Source organism: Perca fluviatilis, chromosome 3, assembly GCF_010015445.1.
Source record: "Perca fluviatilis chromosome 3, GENO_Pfluv_1.0, whole genome shotgun sequence".
In the NCBI taxonomy this organism is placed as follows: Eukaryota; Metazoa; Chordata; class Actinopteri; order Perciformes; family Percidae; genus Perca; species Perca fluviatilis.
The window spans coordinates 36022001-36043091 of record NC_053114.1 but is presented as its reverse complement, the minus strand read 5'-3'; the positions used below and the strand labels follow the sequence as shown (position 1 = coordinate 36043091).

Sequence of the window (21091 nt, the reverse complement as noted above, 5' to 3'; positions counted from 1 at the left end):
ATCTGTACCCTGGCATAACTAGACGTCAATTCTGCCAGATAACCAAGACAATGCTGCCAGAGAATGTCATATTTCTTGAATAAACAGCTTAATTAGGGCTTGAGCTAAGCATTACCACAGAGAGATACTTTAATTCTGGTTTAGCCTCTTAACTGGGGTTGCCATTAACTACCTGGTTCACAGCAGTTCACAAAGTGATGCAAGCACGCCGAACGCCTCAACTACTTTTTGGTGTTTCTTTTTCTTTGTAGAGACAAAAGGGCTCTTTGTAGTTTCGTGGGAAGACATGTGGAACATGTCATGTATTTGGTGTCAGGATATGCGCGTACCGCTTCCGCAACCACCCCCACCCCGCTTCATAAATTACTAACGAGTGGAGTTCGGGCAGGTTGGAGCAAAGGAACCAGACAGATAGAAGGAGGGACCGTGGGAGTGTTGCAGCTCGACACAGCACCGCGATGATGCCAGCCTCCGTGGGGCTCACCAGAGGCTATATGCCTTACCAAGATCCTGTTTACAGTCAGCCAAAGAAGCTGCCAGCCATCCATTTCCATAACGCTGCCTGCGGTACTCTGCGGAAACTAATTTCTCTTTGCCGGAGATGAACCATGATGCTGCCTGCTCTGTACCCATCTCACTTTGCATTCTCTGTCTTGTGTTTCTCTCTTTTGTTTCCATCTGTTTTCCTCCCATCTCATCTTTCCATCACTCCTTATTTGCTCTGTTTCTAGTTTGTTTCTTTATATCCCTCTATACTCATCTTTTCTTGGCTTCCTTTCAGCCCTAACCATTGAATTCTGTCCTTTCCTGTAAATTCATATCAATGATTGCTGAAAGTATTCCAGGAACATGTTGTCACTTAAGGTGAAGCAAGCTAACAATTATATTGTTGGCATAATAACAAAATATCCCATGGTGGTGCTTACAAGGTGTACTCAACATATAGGTCAGTACAAAAGTAGATTGTGGGTTGGTTTGTGTGTTTCTATTTTAATGAATGTAGACAGGACAGTGTGTTCTCTACCTGTTCATTGAGATAGTGAGAGTGTGTGTCATTTTATATAGTCCTATATGCACATCTTGTGACGAAGTGTGCATTTAATTGTGTGCAAGTGTGTATACATCTTTATGCAAAATATATATAGTTCGCATATATGTTTTCTGCTCGTTAGTGTACAAATATGTATTTGATTGTTGTCGTGAGGTATCTCATCCGTTTCACTTTTTGCATGGTGTCTTCTTCCATCTATGTGCATGTCAGTGTGCCATGTCCACTCTGCTGTGTATTTGCCGTCGTGTTTCTACACTCAACACATCTCTGCGTGAGCCTGCCATCTTCAGCTCTTTCCCCTTGTTCTTTGCTGTCATATGTTTGTGCAGATTTTTTTTCTGCTTCAGCCACTTGTGTAGTTGCCATGTTCCTGTGCCTGTACATCAGTGAGCATCTGCTCTTTCAACAAGGTCCCCATGGCCTCAAATGTCAGAGCAAGCAGCTGCCAGACAAGTGCATTGTGCAGCAGGCTTGTGTTTCGCCTCCTCCCATCCCTCCACTTCTTGTTCTGTGATGTTAACTGTGATTGAAAGTAAGTAGGCAGCAGCAAGTGGTGGGGGAGATGAGGGAAAGGGTCTCTGCTTTTTAGAGACCTGGATTCCTGCAGTTTTGAGAAGTACTGTTGTTACTGTTGCTTAGGGCCTGGCTGTTCTCCAGGGCTTTAGGATCAGGTGGGGGAGGTGTTCTGTTGTGCATTAGGTACAGCTTCCTCTGCCCTCTTGTGTGAAAGACAACTACAATGGGAAGCCATTTGAAGCTTGTCCATATTGTAGTTCACGTACTATAGGGTGTCAGGGGACGAACAGTGTATGCACATACAGTAGAGGCCAAAAGTTTGGACACACCTTCTCATTCAATGTGTTTCTTTATTTTCATGACTATTTACATTGTAGATTCTCACTGAAGGCATCACAACTATGAATGAACACATATGTAATTATGTACTTAACAAAAAAGTGTGAAATAACTGAAAACATTATTTCTTATATTTTTGATTCTTCAAAGTAGCCACCCTTTGCTTTTTTTGATAGCGCTGCAAACCCTTGGCGTTCTCTCAATGAGATTCATGAGGTAGTCACCTGAAATGGTTTTCACTTCACAGGTGTGCTTTGTCAGGGTTAATTAGTGGATTTTTTTCCCCTTATTAATAAAAAAGCAAAGGGTGGCTACTTTGAAGAATCTAAAATATAAGACACTTTTTTGTTAAGTACATAATTCCATATGTGTTCATTCATAGTTTTATGCCTTCAGTGAGAATCTACAATGTAAATAGTCATGAAAATAAAAAGGAAATGCATTGAATGAGAAGGTGTGTCCAAACTTTTGGCCTGTACTGTATGCCTCAGTGTGTGTGTGTGTGTGTGTGTGTGTATGTGTGTGCGCGTATGCGCGCACGCAGGTTTGAATATGCTTGTATATGCTCGTATATACCTTTTTACAAGTCTGCATTTGCAGTGTAACATTTTAGACAATATGGCTCCCCTGGTGAACTTCATAGTATAGATGGTGCTACAAGATGTCACAGGAGGCCTGTATCAGAGTATATGTGGGCTTGTTGCACGCATGTGTGTGTATGAGCGAGTGGTTGCAGGATGGGTGCACTGAGGCAGAAGAGATGGAGAGCGAAGAGACAGGCAGGTGCCCCTCAGGAGGGGCCCGGGGGGCAGCAGGCCAGGGGTAGCCCCTCCAGCTCCCCCCCAGCACACTCTGCTCTGCTCTCAGACACTTCTATTGATTTGTCCAGCAGATATGACCACAGGTTAGGCTCTGCTAAGTACTGCTCTTTTCACCTCCCTTTTCCTGCAAACAAAGGCTGGACACAGGCTGCATTTGATGTTAGGTGATGTTGTTTCCTTGGCATTGCTTTTTGAAGCCACACTATCCGCCATACCTATAGCTTCCCTCCCTGGCACAGAGCACGTATGAACCATCAGGAGGCACTGTTAGACTCACTCTTTCCCTATAAATGACCCAACCCAAACCTGGCAAAGTTCCCCATTGTCTTCTCCTGATGCTCTTAGAAGCCATGAGTTCACAGCTATGGCATGTCTACAAGCTGTGAGAAAAAGCCACTTTAAGTGTCAATCAATTCTCAGCCTTCATCTCAGGATCCTAGAGAGTAGAAGTTTTGTGTTAAATCAAGCCTAAAGTGGATTAGTCCAAACAGCAGCTTGAAATTGTGCCTGTACTTTGCCATATGTGATCAACATGTGTAGCGAAGTGTAAAGTTTGAACCTGACAGATGTAGATGGAAGCCAAAGCAACTCTTGATCAGCCTTAGACAGTTCATCTCATTGCCAAGCTCTTATGTGATCGGTAGTCAGTCGGCAGTACCTCTGTCCTTGCTGAAAGGTGGATGAATCAAGTCTTCAAAAGGCCTCACTGATGACACATTAAACTTAGCAGAGCTTCCTGGAGGACTCTGAATTCTGAGCTGTCACAGGTGGCAGATGAGATAAAGCTGCTATGCTGCTCTGCTTGTTTTGTAACATAACCCAACTCATGTTGGGAAGAAAATTGGCACCTGCTTGACACTTATTAAAAAGTCGTTTCTGACATTTGAAAGAGGGTTGTTGTAACATGCCGTGTATTATTAATTAAAAAAAAACTCCTCTGAGTCATCATCAGCTTTTCATGTGCCCAATGTCAGAACATGTGTGAAGGTAAAACAATGAACAGTGAAAGAAGGAACACCAAAAGGGTGTGGGTGTAATTTGTAAAAAAAACTTAAATTGCAAGTAGGAATGTTCTTACAAGACATTGCAACATACTGTATCATTGTTAATTAGGAAACTGCAGTGTAGGACAACATAATACCAGCTCATCGTTTTGTTTGTTTTTCTTTTTGCATATAGCCTCTATCATTTATCATGACAGAAAGCCAGCCTTGTTAGTGTGTGTTAAACTGATGAGGAAATGGAGGCTATTACCAGCAATGTCAGCCGTAAGAAACAAAATGTTTTTCAGGCAGAGGCCTACCTGCCAAAATCTTACTAAATGGGACAGGCATCATAAAATATATGAATATTTTTGAATAGTCATATTTCAGACTTCAAGTATGGTAATGACAAAAGTACAATTTAACGTTTTACTAACTTTCTGAGTATAGTGTACTGTCTGGAAAATGCAGTACCTCTTATATTTAGTAGAACATTATAAAAATGCAAGTGGAGCCATATTATGTTTCAAAACAACACGTTCATACAGACCAGTAGAATCTTACACTTTGTTGATTTAAATATGATTTAATGTTCATGTATCCGTTTATTCAGGGGGATAAACATTCAGCACAATCATCGTCGCTGCTTGGATTCTTTCAGAGTTTCTTCAAACAGCAGGGCCTTTTACGCCAAATCCAACTGTATACCCATTTGCTATAAATGGTCAATTCCTTGACATAAGTTTATCTGACTGAAGTAATATAGGCAACATCAACTGTGCCCAAAGTGCAGGTGTATCAACAAAATGATTAATATGCCTAAGGTACAGTCATGAAAAACAAACAGATAAACAGAGTAAAATGGAAAGAATAACAGCAACTACAAGTTAAAACTAACCAACAGGGATATGATAAACATATTAAAGGATATTGTGAAATGGCATGCAAGTGTTTATGTTGTTTTGTCTCCCTGCTGTACAGAGATTGACTGATTGATTGATTGATCAATCTGTGGTAAACCGAGAGGTTGCCAGCTGCATCTTTGACTTGCACACATATAACTCCTGGTACATTTCAACCTTCCACCCCTCGCTGGGGCTTCTAGGCACTCACAGCTATAGCTTGTTTTGCTAGCTACCAATACTATTTACCTGCAACATGAACAGGGAGGACAGGGACTAATTGCAGGGACAAATGTTCCCGACTGCAGGGTGTGCAGTTGTCTGGGCCTGGTCCAGGCCCTGTTTATCTCAACCTCTGTTGGCAGTCATACACACACCACACACGCTATGCTCTGATTTAACCAGAGGCAAAGCCCCCGCCAACCCCCACTCTCTCTCATCAAAGATTCATAAAGGCAAGGTTCTCAATGATTTTCTGTCTCTTCCCTTATTCACAGCTTGTTGTCCTCACCCTCCCTGTCTCCTGCCATTCAGACAGCGGAAGTCAGGCGGAATTACAGCTGAAGTGGCCGCTGGCTTCCAGAGTGTGTGTGTGTGTGTGTGTGTGCGTGTGTGTGTGTGTGTGTGTGTGTGTGTGTTTATCAGTGTTTGTGTATTTTCGGGGTGTGTGCTTGCACTGTTAGACGTGTCGGTGTAGGGAGACACGGGGGTAGGACATTGGCAAGAGGGCAAGGGGACGAATGGACAGCGACATGTTGATGTTGTACTAAAAATGTTCGGAGCCCCCCATGCAGGGAAAGGAGTTAGGCCCCGCCTGTGCCTCTCTCCCCTCATGCACTCCTTCCGCCGTTCTTTGTCTCCCACCAACCTCTGAGCCCTGTGGGTCGTGACAGCTTCCACACTGGATCTAAAACTAGCTCAATCAGAGCCCCAGTCACCAAGGCCCAGGGCACACCATCTGTAGCCCTCCGAGTCCTTCCGTGTGTGCATGTGTGTGTGACTATGTAAGCGTGTGTTTACCTCCTTATTTATGTGTGTGTCCGCTTCCTTGCTGGCTTACAAGCGTGTGTGTGTGTGTGTGTGTGTGTGTGTGTGTGTGTGTGTGTGTGTGTGTGTGTGTGTCTGCAAACCCAAACCACCGTGCCTCAGCCTGTTAGTTTTGCTACTTACCAGGCTTAGCCAGATGAGGGCCACTCAGCCCAGATCTAATTCCTTCGACTCTGGCAGCACTTCACTCCTGGCTTCTTTTTTTTTTGCCTCTCAAGTGTGCATCTGTGACCTTGGCTGACATCGGTGGGGGTTAAACTGTGGACTTGGAGATGTGGCCACAGCGATTGAGTTGTAAGCTAGTTTTTGGATCAGCGCTTCTGCACAGCCATCTGGGCTTCTATGGGGCTCAGACAAAGGTTATCCCTCTCCTGCTCCCCACAGCTGACCCTGGATCAGCAGTAACAGCAGAGACTTTAGTGAGAAGCATCCTCGCTGGGATAGGTAGTGCAGAGTGGGGTTGTTTGTGCAGTGGAAAAATCATTTAGAGAGGAAACTAATGAAGAGAGTTGATCTCTATTACAACTTTTGTAATCCCTCTGTTCTTATTGTGCCGAGCTCTGCTTGTGGCTTGTTGTGTACTGTTGTCCTTTGTGGCAGACAAGCTAAGCTATTTTTTTCGCTCGGTATCAATATGAACAACGCCTGGGCCACAATAGACAAAGGCTTGGGTTTTACGAAACTAAGCCCTTGGTTATGCCGGTGTTACGGTTGTTGCATCAAGTCCTGATATTGTCACTACAAACAGAACACTGCAAGTTACCTGTTAGACCACAAACAGCTTCTCTTCCAACACCCACAACATATTTCAATGAGTGATTTGCACACACACCTACACAAACAGACTCATCAACTCATCTACATAGGCAGTTACATATGTACTCATACACACACACACCCACACACACCAGTATACTGCATTCCCTGACTTGCTGTGTGCACTATTTGCATCCTGTTAGGTGCAGCGCCTCAGGGCCTAGCCTGGCTGCTCTTCCAAACAAATTGCTGGCTGTTCACAGCGTTTTAAATGCCGAGGCCCTTTAATTACACTATTTACTTAATAGGGTGAAACAAAACTCGTGTTCACGCAGCAGGAGCACCAGGTGATGCAGAAGTTCAAACACCTGGCGGAAAGCACTCCTCTGGCATGGACGCACAGCATACACGTGTGTGTGCATGCATGAATGCACACACACTCACATTGGTGTGGTACACATACTATAGGCCTCTCTCAGGCTTGGATGAGAAGCTTTACTGAGTTTGGGACTTTTTCTTATGTTTGTTTACTGGAAGAAAAACAAAAAAACAAATGCATCTGGGAAAGTGTGACTCATAAGTTACTGTATACCCAGCCTGACATTTTCAGAATGAGTTCATCCTCTACTGTAAATAGAATGGTAGTTTTAGTTGTTGACTTATTCCGAATGCCCATGTGGGAATGGGAACATCTTCTGCTGTGTGCCAATCATTTGTTTGTCCATTCAAAGGTTAACTAATAAAAGAAAACAGCTGAAATTGAACTAAAAGTCAAAAACAAAAAAAAGATTATACCCTGTCTACTCTTTGTGCTTCATCTTTTGTCTAGCATACACGTGAGTGTCTCTTAAAAACTTTAAGTCATGCATTTTTTTTAATGACATCTTTTGTTTTTTGTTATAGGATTCAGTGATATAAAAATGACAAAATTCACTTGATTAATACAGTATGTGATCAAATGTCTTATTTATTTTGCTATTGGTTTTTACAAGAATGTCTCGTCTGTGTTGATGGTCATATTATAACCTACGCCTAGACCTGTAAAGATTTATGACTTTTTCAGTAGGACGTGTTTACGATCACTGGTTTGCTGAGCCTATTATGTGATCTCATTATGATTATGAGGTGACTTTTTGTATGAACAAAATCTCATATTTATTCAAAGAATAGCACTTGCTCGCGAAGAGTTTGTTTTCATGCTTTGTTTAAAGGGAACAGCAAATTTGGTGTGTCTCATTTTTTTGTAAAGCAGTTTAATAGACATGTTTCTGAAACCTAATATCTAATGTGCAACAGATTAAAGCTTCTATCTCACAGTTTCACTTTACACAAAGGCTTCAGAACTTAACACCACATCCCCTGGAGCTTGAAGGATGACTTGTTACCAGGCAATTGAAGTTACAACAGGCTATAATTAGCTGGGCCAGTTTGACCCCGCTATTGTCACCTGAAGACAGGTGGGAATTATGCCCACGTCGGATCGACCTTATCATGTGACTGGGGTCAGGTGTCGTCCAATGGCTCGGCTGTATAGCCGTCGATGCAGGCCTCATCCATCACCAGCTTTATTGCACCATTCAGTTGATGCCCACAAGGCACTGTCGCTTGGCGAGGAGGGAGGGTGCATGTGATGGAGCAAGGGATGAGGGTTAAAAATGATCGTTTTACAAGAACACTCTGAGAGCAAGTTTTCACAGCAACTGTGTGCCATTGCCCTGGAAAACTAAGAGTTAGTGCTCCCAACGCCACTGTAACCCTCTTCCTGATTCCCTAACAGCAGATTTACAGCCTGTGAATGCCGAGCTGTGAAAAAGTGCAATCGCTCGCAGGCTCGTAACCTCTTCACCCTCGCCATCAAGTCGTCTTATTGCTCCATATTCTTCCCTGGGCTTTTAAAGATAAACAGCATCATCAGGAAAAACGTTAGTTTCTCTTTAGAACCAGCTAATTAGTTTTGCCTGTATACATCAAAATGTTTCACTATGGTATTTTGCCATGTGTGGCTCATTTGGGGCAATGATGGAGATGTTTTGTTGAGCTAGGCGTCCGTCCCTGCTGAGTGTTGTCTTTGGGTTGTTCCTGGCAGGGCGCAGAGTTAACGTTTGTTTTTGTTTTCTTTCCCCTTTTCTTTAGCTGCTTCTGTTGAGCTAGCTTGGTAGCACAGGTGGCTAGTAGGCCAAAAGCCACAGCCACCCTTATTCCTCCCCAGTCTGCCTGGAGCATTCACACACACACCACACACACACACACACACACACACACACACACACACACACACACACACACTGTAGCTCAGGAGCTTGCCTCCTTTGCACTTCCAGACTGCAATAGTGTTTTATTGCCTCCAATTATGAAGGCCATTTAGAGGCTACCTAGCTTTGTGTGTGTTTTTCTGTTACATCTGGTTCACCCTGCTCTAGACGGGGCAGCCAGCCAGGTCACATCAAACACTGTGTAGGTGTGAAAAGCAGGCGGGGGCTGTGCAGGTACGAAGGACCTTCTCTCTTTCTGCCTTAGACTTCAACTAACTTTGCGTACAGTACATACACCCGATGCAAACTCAGGACCTTGCGTTCCCAACTGGTTTGAGATGGCATTAATGAGCCTTATTTGTTTCATGTGGTTTAATGAGCAGCCTAGACTGCAGCTGGCAAGAAGGACACCTCACAGGCCCACCCAAAGGTACCCATGCTCCCTGGCAGAATCATTGTTCCCAGCAGCAGCAGAGCCATGGTGGCACGTGGGGGAGAGTGTTGAAAGCACCACACAGCACCCACCTCTTCTCCTACCAAACCCCCTTCTTGCTAATGCATTTTTGCGTGGTTTCCACAACCATTAATTAAAGGGAAAAAGAGTGCATCAGATGTTAGTTTTATTAGCCTAGGCTCCTTAGAGAGAATCAAAATGAAAGGAACATATGTCATGCATTTGATGAAGCCCCCCCCCCCCACTCTCTGTTTCTCTCTCCACAATTGCCCACCTCACATACTCACAAAGTGTACAGTCAGCAGCTGTCTGCAGACACAATAGCATTTGATTGATCCTGAGGAAACGGTTAAGACGCGGCCCTGCCCACGCTTTCTGGCTGGCTGGCTCGCATTCTGCACCACTTTACATGTAACGCTGAATGTGGCAGTGATTGGGATAATGGGAGTTGTGGATGGTGGGTGGGGATCTGAGGCTCTGTTCAGGCTCTAATGAGGACAGCCCTGAGAGTTCACAGGACCCTTGGAGTCTTGGGTGGTGTAGGTTGAGCTCGACACTTCACAGGTTGGGCCATGTTCCATGTCTCCCTGTTAAACTGCCCTCTGCATGACATCACTAATATCTTGCACAACACCGTAGAAAGATAAGTATGTAGATAAATGCTATCTGTCTGTTCTCTCTCGCCCATATATAACTGCATGACATACAAAGACAGATGTGCTCAATCGCTCATTTCTTACTCAACATTGCATAGATACAGACTGTACATGGATAATGTACTTCTTTCTTTCTTCGCTCTCCTTGCAACGTGATTGCATGCCTTACCTTCAGGGTCAGGCTGATTTATGAGAGACATACCTGTTTTTTCATGACTTGTTTGATTGCATCTATCGGGCACTCAGAGTGCCAAGACCATAAAAATTCACACCTGCACAGGATTGAGAGTCAGATGAAGCGCAGGCACAGCATGAGGAAGCAGGTGATCTGAGGCGTTTAGTACAGCTCAAAATGGTCATGGGTGATTGATTGATTGATGTTCTGTGTCATTTCACTTTAACACAGGCTTTGTTTTTTGGTTCGGTGTAGCTAATGCATAGGGCATGGCACACATTTTGGAGATGATTCTCAATGCACTGTTGCAATGCACACGTTCATATTGTAAACAAGGCCCATGTCTAATGAATATTTTATCAAATCTTTTATCTTCTCTCCTTTTTATTAACAAAACAATGTACAAAACATGTTATGTTATCTATCTTGTAGTTTAACGGGAGTTCTTAAACATTATGTTCATTCATAAGTTTTTTTTTTTTTTTTAAAGAATACTAACTACTAACTGAGCTTTCCGGGCGTCCATACGTTTTATTTTTTAACACCATTGAAGTATAAACACATTTTATAAGGTCAATTTGTAAGGTGGATTGAGTGGATTGTTTTACTGTACTGGATTTAATACAATGCTATTAAACCTCAACCCAAAACCTCACAATACTTTTCTGTTTCATACAGAACTTTCAAAAACAACATATTAAACATCAATGCACCAACAGAAACGATTGAACCACATCAAGTTTAGAAAATATATCTGAGCCTCTGTAAATTTCTTCTAAAAAGCTTTCCATCAGCGTGGCATGACTCCACCCTCGTTCCTAAAATGATGTCCTGAGCCTAGCAGCCCAAGCTGTCTAGTCCCAGGTGGTTACAAATGACCTCCTCTAGCAATAATGCAATAAGCGTAGTCTCCTATCTATGTTCTCTGGGTTCTTTTTCACTTGGCCTGTCACAATTGTGCATTTATCAGTGTAATTGCCAGAGTTGGAGCACTGATGTTGTCTATTAGGCGGATTTCCATCCTGTTAAGAGCAGAGGGCCTTTTAATGTATGGCCTTGCTTAAGTGAACTGCTACACAATTACACACCAGCCAGAGATTGAGTGGGCTGATGATGCTGATGATTGGGATGGTTGTGATGGTGGTGATGGCAATGATGATATTGGACCACCCTGCACTCTTCTAACAAGCCTTTCAGAGAGAGACTAAGAGTGAAACAACAAAGTGAAACTGAGGTTAATCATTTTATTTACTTGTTTTTCGCTCTCTCTCTTTCCCCCACCTCTCTCTTCCTCTCCCTTTCTTTAACCAAGTGATGGAGCCCGGATCATGGAGTCGGGGTTGGGGTGGGGGATGGAAATCGATGGCGAGCGCATTACAGTAAAACGTATTGATTAGGAGACCTACGAGCAGTGTGTTGGTCGCGGAGATGGTGGAATGATGCAATGCTTAAAGGAATTTATCCTTTGACTTTTACATTAACCTTTTATTGACTGCTTTGCCTGTCCATAATTAACACTCACTTTAGCTAAAGTGGTTAGTTTGAGCGCAAAGGGGGCTCCGGACCTTATTGCAGCGTGGGCCGTGGAGCTCCTGCCCCAGCTGCAGTTCAAGTGCACTGTGCTGCATGGAGGGAGAGGCCTCTGTGGAATAGAGGCGATAGAATCCTAGATACCTTTCACATTAGCATACCATTTGAGCAGGGGCCTGCCGGGCTATAAGGTTTCAGGGCAAATTGAAATGAGTGATTGTGTTGCCAATCTCTCTTGACCGAGCGCCAGATGGGATAGTTAGGCCCATATCTGTCTGGGGTTAATCCATTGGAACAGTCTGGACTCACAAACACATTCTCCGCTCCTCCAACACCCCCACACACACACCTCTTTGTCTTTGACCTTAACTTTAAGGTGGGCTGCTCTGCCATGGGAAAGTCTTTTGGTGAGCCTTGTTTGTACGCCACTGTGGCTTACACTGAATTTCTAGCAAGAGCCCTGGAGAGCTTAAGGCACCTCGCTTGATATTGACTTTTTGTTTGGTTCCATTTTAGCAGTCAAGGGACACTACTCTGTGAACAGTGGTAGATTGTGTAAAAGTGTGTGCTGAATTACCTACACTATATTATCTTTGATAGTCTTCCAGTCTTGATATCTTTTATATCTCTGGTAACCCAGGAGCCTTCTATTTGCAAGCTAATATTGCAAGATCCCTTGTCAGATAAATGGAACAGCTCTGTTGAAGGCGACTGGTCAGGTTTTAACGATATGTAGCCTTTCAGAATGAGTCAGGGCAGCAGAAAAGAGGCGAGTGTTTTCTCTCATAGCTCTACTACATGAATACTTAATCAGACCGAATCAAAGGCCTGGGTTCCCTTGGCCTGTGGTGTCCTCAAGCTGATGTCAGCAGAACCACACAGTGTGTGTAAGTGTGTGCTGTCTGGGTCAGTTTGCACTCTCTCTCTCCTTCTCTCTCTCTCTCTCTCTCTCTCTCTCTCTCTCTCTCTCTCTCTCGCACACTCTGTAGATATGTATGCCAGCCATGTCCTCCTCCTACTTCTCTGAAGTGGCGCTTCCTTTAATTCGCACCCTAAATAAATGATGAGAACATTTAAACACACGGCTCGTCGCAAAGCCCCAAGGTCGCTTAATCGTATTATTTATGAAGTGATGTGCTACATAATGGTACTTAGTGCATGTTAACAGATGCTATTATCAGGCCCTGATCCAGAGCGCAGAAGATATATTGGAACAGTGGATGTTAATGCTGCTCCTCACCACCGTAATGCAGCAGCTCTTTAACGGGCTAACCGCACCAAAATGCAGCACTTAGGCCGAGAGCCAGTCGAACATTAAGTGGCTCCGGTGAAAATGTATAACCACAAATTGTGGCAGCCCCTGGCTGTCCCCTGACAACTTTAACATCCCCTCATCTCATCCATAACCGGCCCTCATATCCTTCTCTTCAGCTCTATGTCCTCTCCATCCCCTTCTGTAGTCGTTGGCCACAAGGTGGTGGTGGTCGTGTATGTGTGTGTCTGTGTATACGTCGGGGGGGTTGTGTGTAGTTTTTTAGGGTGTGGATAGGGTAAAGGGATATGATAGGACAGACCCTGGCATAATGACTGAGTGGGGAGTATAACTGGCTATGTGGCTCTAGAAGGAAATCTAAGGCCACCACTCACAAGCACACCCACACACACACACACACACACACACACACCCACACACACACACACACACACACACACACACAAATGCCATCCTTCTCCTCTCCCTCTTGCACCTCCAGGTCAGGGGTCACTCTCATCTGTCAAGAGGCAGAGGGAGGGCAGATTTACAATGACAGCGGAGAGCAACACCAAGTCACTGCAGTAAATATTTACACTGGTCTGACAAAAGATGTGGCTAAGGTCTGTGGGGGTTCCAAACACTGCAGAAATTACAACTAACCCTGGATTATTAATCATATGAAAATCACGCAGTGACACGAAGAGCCTGGATTTCTCACAGCTCTGTCATGATCGCTTCAACAGAGAGTGATGTTTTTGTGAAAGCGTCCTGCTGTGTTAGTGTGGTGTGCCTGCATGTGTGTAAGATGAATGAAGCATCAATCATGTTACATGATATCATGCTTTCTCATCAGCTTGATACCGTTGCTGCCATTTATGGCTTTAGAGACACTTCCCTGACGTATCACTTTCCCCCACTCTCTTAGCGCCATTTAGCTCACTGGCTTGAAGGTTTTAAAACGTAAATGCGCAACAAAAAGGAAGTACAAGTCGCAAAAAAAAAATCAATAATTTCAATACCATTAGCAATATGTAGGGGAAAGACACTCGATCTGATCTCCATTTGTACAGAGTAATTTAAATATCTTCCAGTCTCCTTTACACAGACACACTTACTCTCTCATATCCTGGAGGTTCTAATTGAGCCCAGTATTATTAGGAGTCATAAAAAGGAGAGGAAACACACAAGTCGACTGCCTCCTGGTCAAACCTCCATTATCCACTGTGTGTTTAGGGACGAGTTAACACGCACGCACACGCACACACACAAACACAGACACACACACATCATTGACTTAACTTGACATTTCTGGGACTGACACCTTTAAAGCCCCCATCTGTCAATACAGAAAGACCAGAAAGATTTGTGTTTATCTTCGCCTACTACAATCCCTCTGTTGTCAACTAGCACTAGTTTAAGTTCCTGGGCATTACAGAATAAGAATATCCTAGATTTTTAAATTGTATTTAAAGTTGCAGTTCTAGAAAGGTGAAGGAACACAACTCTTTGAAATGATTTTAGTATAGTTTTGAAAATATTAGCTTCATATGGATTTGACTTAATACACCAGTTGTTCTCAAATGTTACGAGGACGTCTCGAAAAATAAAAGCACTGGTTGAAAGTTTAGTGAGCGACCTGAGACGCGTGCACTAATGCTGATCAGTGTCTACGAGTTGGTTTTGATGGGAGGGAGGAGTTAATGGGTGTGCTTGTTTCCTGTGTCCTGTTGCCTCAGGTGCCACTCAAGTCTGGCCCAGACATTACCCCCTGAGGAGGCCCCAGTGGACCGGCCCTTCTGGGGTGTGGATGACCCCAGCATGCCGCTGCCCTTTGATCTGGCTGACATCATCAACAGAGTGGAGTCACTGCTGTGGAGGTGGGCCTGAGATGTTGAAGTGTGGAAATTTGCTTATGTACACTTTGTATGCATACATAGCTCATGCAGCATGCATTCATTCACAGGTGGAAACCGGTGACTGAATCAATGCTGGTGGTTTATTCATTACTCACGCATGATTTATGGGCATTGCATTATTATTGAATTATGTCTTTATACTCAAATAAATTCACACACACATGGATACTGATGGTATTATTTACAGACCCAACGTATGATTCAAAAGTTGATGGGTATGAGCAAACTAAATGGCCCCTCAGGGCCACTGTGGGGCCCCAAAAGTAATATGAAAAATAAATGAATTACTCTAAATGACTTTGTCAACCACTCACTATCACTTTTTCACCTTTGGGAGCTGCTCTCCGAAAAAGTTTGTCCTGGCCTTCAACTTCATGCACACATACACAGAACACACACACACCTGCTGTCACACGTACTATAAATACACACTCGACCAAACTGACTGTCACATACTCTAATAGATGTATAGTAATTCAGTACTGTTATTTAAAAAGGCCAATAGATTGCACTTGGCCTAACTGAAGTTAGACAATGTCTGTCTTTCTATCGGTCAATCATAATTACAGTATGTTTATGTACATTTCAACCACTTGTTGTCACATAACAATCTTTTATATTGGTCAACATACAAACTCCAATTGGCTTTTATATCTATATTAAACTTACAATTACATCTTAAGATCAAGTTCACAGGAGGCCTTATGTCCAATCATAAAAATTGATAAAAATGACAAAAATACATTTTGACCATTGCCTATTTCTTTTTTTCCAACAGGATGTGAAGGATGGATAGAGGAAGTGAGAAAACACACCACCAGCTTTTCTGAATGACCCCCACAGCAGCTGTGGGGACAGACCACTGAAGATACCTTCCTTGTGATCCCACCAAGACTGATTTCCTTTTGATTGGATCATCTTCCCCCCCCCCCTTCCCCCTTCTCCACCCTCCACTACCCCAGCTGACCCTGATATTTCAGCCCCCCCAGTTTGGAGTTGGCTGGAAGGAATCCAGAACACCACACTAAAACCAGAATAGTGCTTCAGTAACATGCTAACAACGCAAGCTTAGCGACAAGCTACTAGTGTCACAACGGTCTAACGAAACATAAGTGGAACCTGCATTTCAGTGTTAGCATACATTGTGAAACTATTTATTTCAGTGTATTCTGTTACTTAATCTCATGTAACCCAGACATGCTTTTATCAATAGATTAACTAATTCACCGTAGTCACAGTACAGTACATACATATATGCTTTCTATTTGTCACACAGTGTTATAATACAGTATAGAATGGTTTAAAAAAAAAATACTTACTTCGCTCAAATGGTATATCATTCTTCACTTGTGTTTAGTGTAATCCCTTTTATTGTGTTCAGAAATGGAATGAGCCTGAAGAGACCAAAGAAAGATGGTTGTAAGAAAGTTATGAATGTCACTCAACGGAGAACATGAAGAATGTGTTTTTTAGTGTTTACGCTGCGAGTGTGCTTGTGCCATATGGAGGTGTGTGTGTGTTTGTATGTGTGCATTGAGCCATGTGAATATACATGTGATCAGTCGTTGGCCTGTCTGTCTGTGCACGCTCAATCTCCCACATGTCTACATGAAGGCGCGCGTGTATGAATGTGATAGTGTGTGTGAGCCTGTAGGCAGCCTGCCAGTTGTTTGTTCTTGAAGATATGCATATGGAGAAACAGAGACTAGCAGCGGGGCCCCTCTGCTTCTGCTCTGATGAAAGGCAGCACTGATAGAATGACCCGGAACACAACCGCCGTTTCTCATAATTACGGCTGTTCTATCGCTTTTAATTGCTCTTAAAGTGTGTAGAGCACCACATTCCCCTGTAAAGCTGCAGGCCATCCGAGAGAGTGAGAGAAAGATCCGGCGCTTCTGACAAAATCCACTTTCAAAACAGCTAAAAAGGGTGGAAAAGGGGGCCGACGTCAAAGCAGTGTAGCAGCCCTCCTCGTTTGATTCATTTCTCTATCTAGTTCATGATAAAGTACAGACTCTGTTTACTATTAAAAATGCAGAATGCACTCGTTTTTTTACTTTTGAAGTTTTTTCCAAGATGTTAATGGTTGCCAAACGCTGTTCTTCTTGCTTCTTCTTTTGCTGCGCCTCTCTTGTTTGTTGTTGTCAGAGAGATTTGTTTGTAGATCGGCAGTAGCGTTGACTTGTTTGAATCACTCTGCTCCCTGCGCCACAGCTTGTCTGTCTGAAGCAATAGGAATGGCAGTAAAAAAAAAAAAGCTGTGTTTTATCCAACAACCTGCATCCTTCTGTTCTTTGTGTGATTTTGTCAATTTTTTCATTTTTTTTAATTCCTAGTGGATAACACACTTATGACAGGTTCATGAGTTTCTTCATACATGTACTGTATGTGTTTCAGTTTGGATGTTGATTGGTTGTATTTCTCCTAATAGTTTTGACCTGACCTTAAACTTACACAACCCATGCAATCATGTGTCTCGGTACTCTCCACTGTGGTGAAGGTGAGTTACTGTGCTCTGAAGTAGCCTCTCCCTACAATCTGTCTTCCTCAAGATAAAGAGGACAGAAATGGACAAAGATCCCTTATTTAGTGGTATAACTCACTGGCAGGAAAATAAGCTCAAGTATATCCACACCAGACCAAGATTAAATAGTGCTTAAATGCATAGTAGGCCTATACATCATTTCTAATATTTGAATGAAGTTGCTGTGAGACATTTACGAGTCCAGAATTTCTAAATATAAATACATTCATGTTAATTTGGTTTACAAGAAGGTTAAAACAAAAGCAAATACATGTTCAAAATACTTATCGACATGTTGCTTTCTTTCCACAATTAACAAATAGTTAAATTCAAGTAGTGAAACAGGTTTTCCACCACTATTGACCTCAAACTACTTACTACAAACGACTTGTATCCAATTCAAATCTAGTTTGAATGCAACCATCTCAAATCCATCACCAATGTAATATGGACCAGCTATAGTAATAATGAACAGTGCTGCATCATTCAAGACTTTTTATTGGGGCTTGTTCTGTCAGCGTTTTTTCTGTTATTGTATTTTTAGCCATTTAGCTGAATGGCTATAGGGGGGGTCAAAGTTGCTCTGTCAGTTGGTCGGTCCACCACTTTGGTCTACACAAAATTGTGTACAGACGTTCATTGTTTCCATATGATGTATCCTTATTGTAAAATAACAATATTTGCAAAACTAATGACATTCCCTTTGTGTTGGATGCTACTTAGCAAATATTAGCATGCTAAAACGCTAAATGAAACAAGGTGAAAGTTATACCTGCTTAGCATCAGCAATGGTAGCATTGTTATTTGAGTATGTTAGCATGCTGATGTTAGCATTTAGATCAAAGCACTGCTGTACCTAAGTACAGCCTCACAGAGCTGCTAGCATGGCTGTAGACTTAGTCATGTTAACATTTAGAGGCAAAGCTGAAAAAAAAAAAATAACTTGTTGAATGAATTGTTGATTTGGAGTTTTCATTTCTGATACTTGAATAAGTAGACATTAAGACAAAACTTTGTCTGTTACATACATTAGGGTGACTAGACGTCCCCGGTTTCCGGGGACAGTCCCCGGTTTTGGTGACCTGTCCCCGGCTGGAGCTGTCCCCAGAAATGTCCCTGGTTTTCACTGTGACTGACGGACCGGAAATTGGAATGAAAGAAAGAAAACATTGACCAAACGTATAGTCGCGCTGACTCGCGTGCAAATTATTGTTTATTTACATGGAGTCTGGTGGGTCAATTTCGCGGACTTTTTATGTTTAAAAAAGGATCTTACTCTAACAGAAAGATCAACCTCCTTAATGTTGTCAGACACTTAGAATATTAATCTGAGCCTGTCAGTGGCAAAACGAGCACTTTTATGAACGTAACAAGCTGGACAATTGACGTCGTATTACAGTTTTTCTTGATTGCTTTGACCTGCTTAAAGAAACTGGGATCCACTCGGTTTTCATCATCACTGTCTCAGCAGAGCAGAAGACACCTCTTGCAAATGTGTTAACCCTTTCTCATTGGATTGACACATTTTCCAACAGTTAACACGGATGTCATTCAAGCAGTCCAAACTCCATTGTTTTAGCTATGGTAACCAAACAGAAACCATCTGTTCCTAACTATTAGAAACCACCTACATCAGTATGAAATCACTGAAGCACCTGTTTGATACTCCTTCACACAAATCTTCAATTAGCAATCAGTCTGCAGGGTTAGGCCATGTGGCCCCATCCTCAAGTCAGTAGTCATCAATAGTGGCTATTTCTTATACTCTACAGTAATAGATGTTTATACTTTACTGTAATGGATTTTATTTTCTTAATTTTTTATACTCATAGATTTCATTTTAGTTTACATGTATTTTGTGTAATTTTTACAGTATTTCAGTTTTTAGCCACAGTTTGAAAATAAGAATCAATGGAATCAATAAACTTTGCATCAAAGCATTTCTGATTCTGGATCCAATTCTTTGCAAGAAGGCAAATTTGACAACAAATGGCACTGGCATGAAAGCAACGTACAGAAATAGGCTACAAAAGAGATAGATAGATAGAGATACTTTACAGCTGTTTCCAATTGCTGAAACACAATTTTGCAAACTAGGCTGGTTTTATCAAAATAATTCACATAACATAATTCACAAAACCACACACCCAAACTGCAAAATACCTCATATATCCTGCAAAATGAAGCACTGCAACCAAAACTACATATAGCATTATCAAAATCAAAGTTTTGCACCAAATGGCACACACTTCATTCATATTACCAGATTCTTGTCTAACCAACTACACACAGTTGGGCATAATGAAAAGCACTCTCATCTTTAGTATGCTTTGCCATAATACTAAAATAGTTCAAATTGTAGAAAATTCTTCAGATTGTTCACATGCACAGACATATTTGCAGATACACACACATGCTGTTGAAACTTTTATTTTTTTATTTTTCACCAAACAAGTCAGTGCAACATATGCACAGCAGATATATGTATATTGGACTGAACAAAAATATGCACACAAAAAACAGTAAACTGAAAAAGAAAATGTGCAGAAAATATATATATATATATATAAAAGAGGTGCTCACCTGTGGTCTTTTCATAGTGCTTACTTCCTGATTGAAGTGGTAACAATTAACCATTGAGGTGTTTGGCCAGGTGGCACATATATTGGCCAATTAGCTCATGCAGTGTCATTTTGAATGGTGCTTTGAAATGGCAAAGTGACTTTATGTCAGATTGTTCTGTCTTATGCAGAGAACCATGTTCAGTGTACTTAAAAAGTGCCATTTTGAATTGCAAAATGTGTGTAAAGCAGAAAATGTTTTTAGACTTTTGGAGACTTGAGAAGAGGTTTTGCTCTCTGTGTGGCAGTTTAAATAACTGTGCTATGCATGTCATTTTAATGTGTTAGCAATTGGAAAAAACTGTATGTATCCCGAAGGAAATTAAGGTGTCCAATAGTTTATACACAACATACATCCACATAGGCACACAGACATATGACATATGACATCCAAGCACACATACTACATAAATACAAAGAAAGATATCAATAGTGTGCCCTTACAGTAAAGTTTGGTTGTAGCATGTTTAAATGAGCGGTGTGGAAAAAATGCAGAAAGGTGCAATGGCATCATAGTGCAAGATAGCGTCAGTGCAAATTCTATATCTATTCAAGTACAACAGGCAACACAATATATCAAAAATAGAATAATCATTACTTAACTATACATAGACTAGTAAAAGTTTAAGTTACGTAAAGTTGAAAACTGTCCATACAGACAAAAGGACAGCATGGTGTATTGACCATACATGCAAGCTAGCAAAGCATGACAAGCAATGGTGCACTGATTTGCGTGATTTGAGTGCTGTATTTAGTATTTTGTTGTCCACTGTGTAATGTTTGATTGGAAAAGCTCATACACTTGTTTGCAAATTGTGTTGTTTGATGGCAAAATTTGCTTTTGTTGCATATTTTAAATGTTTTGGCACGGTTAGAGCCTTTTGCAAACAAAATGTGTCATTTTGACCATGAGTGCCACTGTTTCGGCCTGTGTGTTAACCGTTTTGAAAAATGTGGAGTTTGAGTTGACTGCTGCGTCAAAGCAATCAAGAAAAACTGTAACTTACATTGTAGCTTGTTTCGCCTTTGCCGACTGCAGCGATCTTGTTTAATACTGGACCAATGTCAAAGGAAAATATTTCCTCAATAGTTTTAATTGTATCCGATCCTCAATGAGCTGTTGCAGAAACAAGCCCAGCGTAAAGCAATGAAGCAAAAGCTGTCAGATAAATGTAGTGCAGTAAACATTACAACATTTACCTCTGAGGTGTAGTGGAGTACAAGTATGAAGTAGCAGCAGGGGCGATTCTAGGATCAGACCTTTAGGGGGGCTCAGCCCCTAATGAGAAGGTG

The 21091-nt window shown here is 42.1% G+C and overlaps 1 protein-coding gene across 2 annotated transcripts in view; it reads left to right on the top strand.

The window, feature by feature from the left end:
• Positions 1–16929, top strand: part of fto (FTO alpha-ketoglutarate dependent dioxygenase) — a 120256-nt gene extending 103327 nt beyond the window's left edge. For both annotated transcript variants that reach the window (XM_039795315.1, XM_039795314.1), the window contains 2 exons: positions 14474–14614; positions 15432–16929. In XM_039795315.1, coding sequence (XP_039651249.1) covers positions 14474–14614; positions 15432–15438 — 148 coding nt within the window. In that variant the 3' untranslated portion in view covers positions 15439–16929. The remainder of the gene's footprint in view (positions 1–14473; positions 14615–15431) is intronic.
• The last annotated feature ends 4162 nt before the right edge of the window (positions 16930–21091 follow it).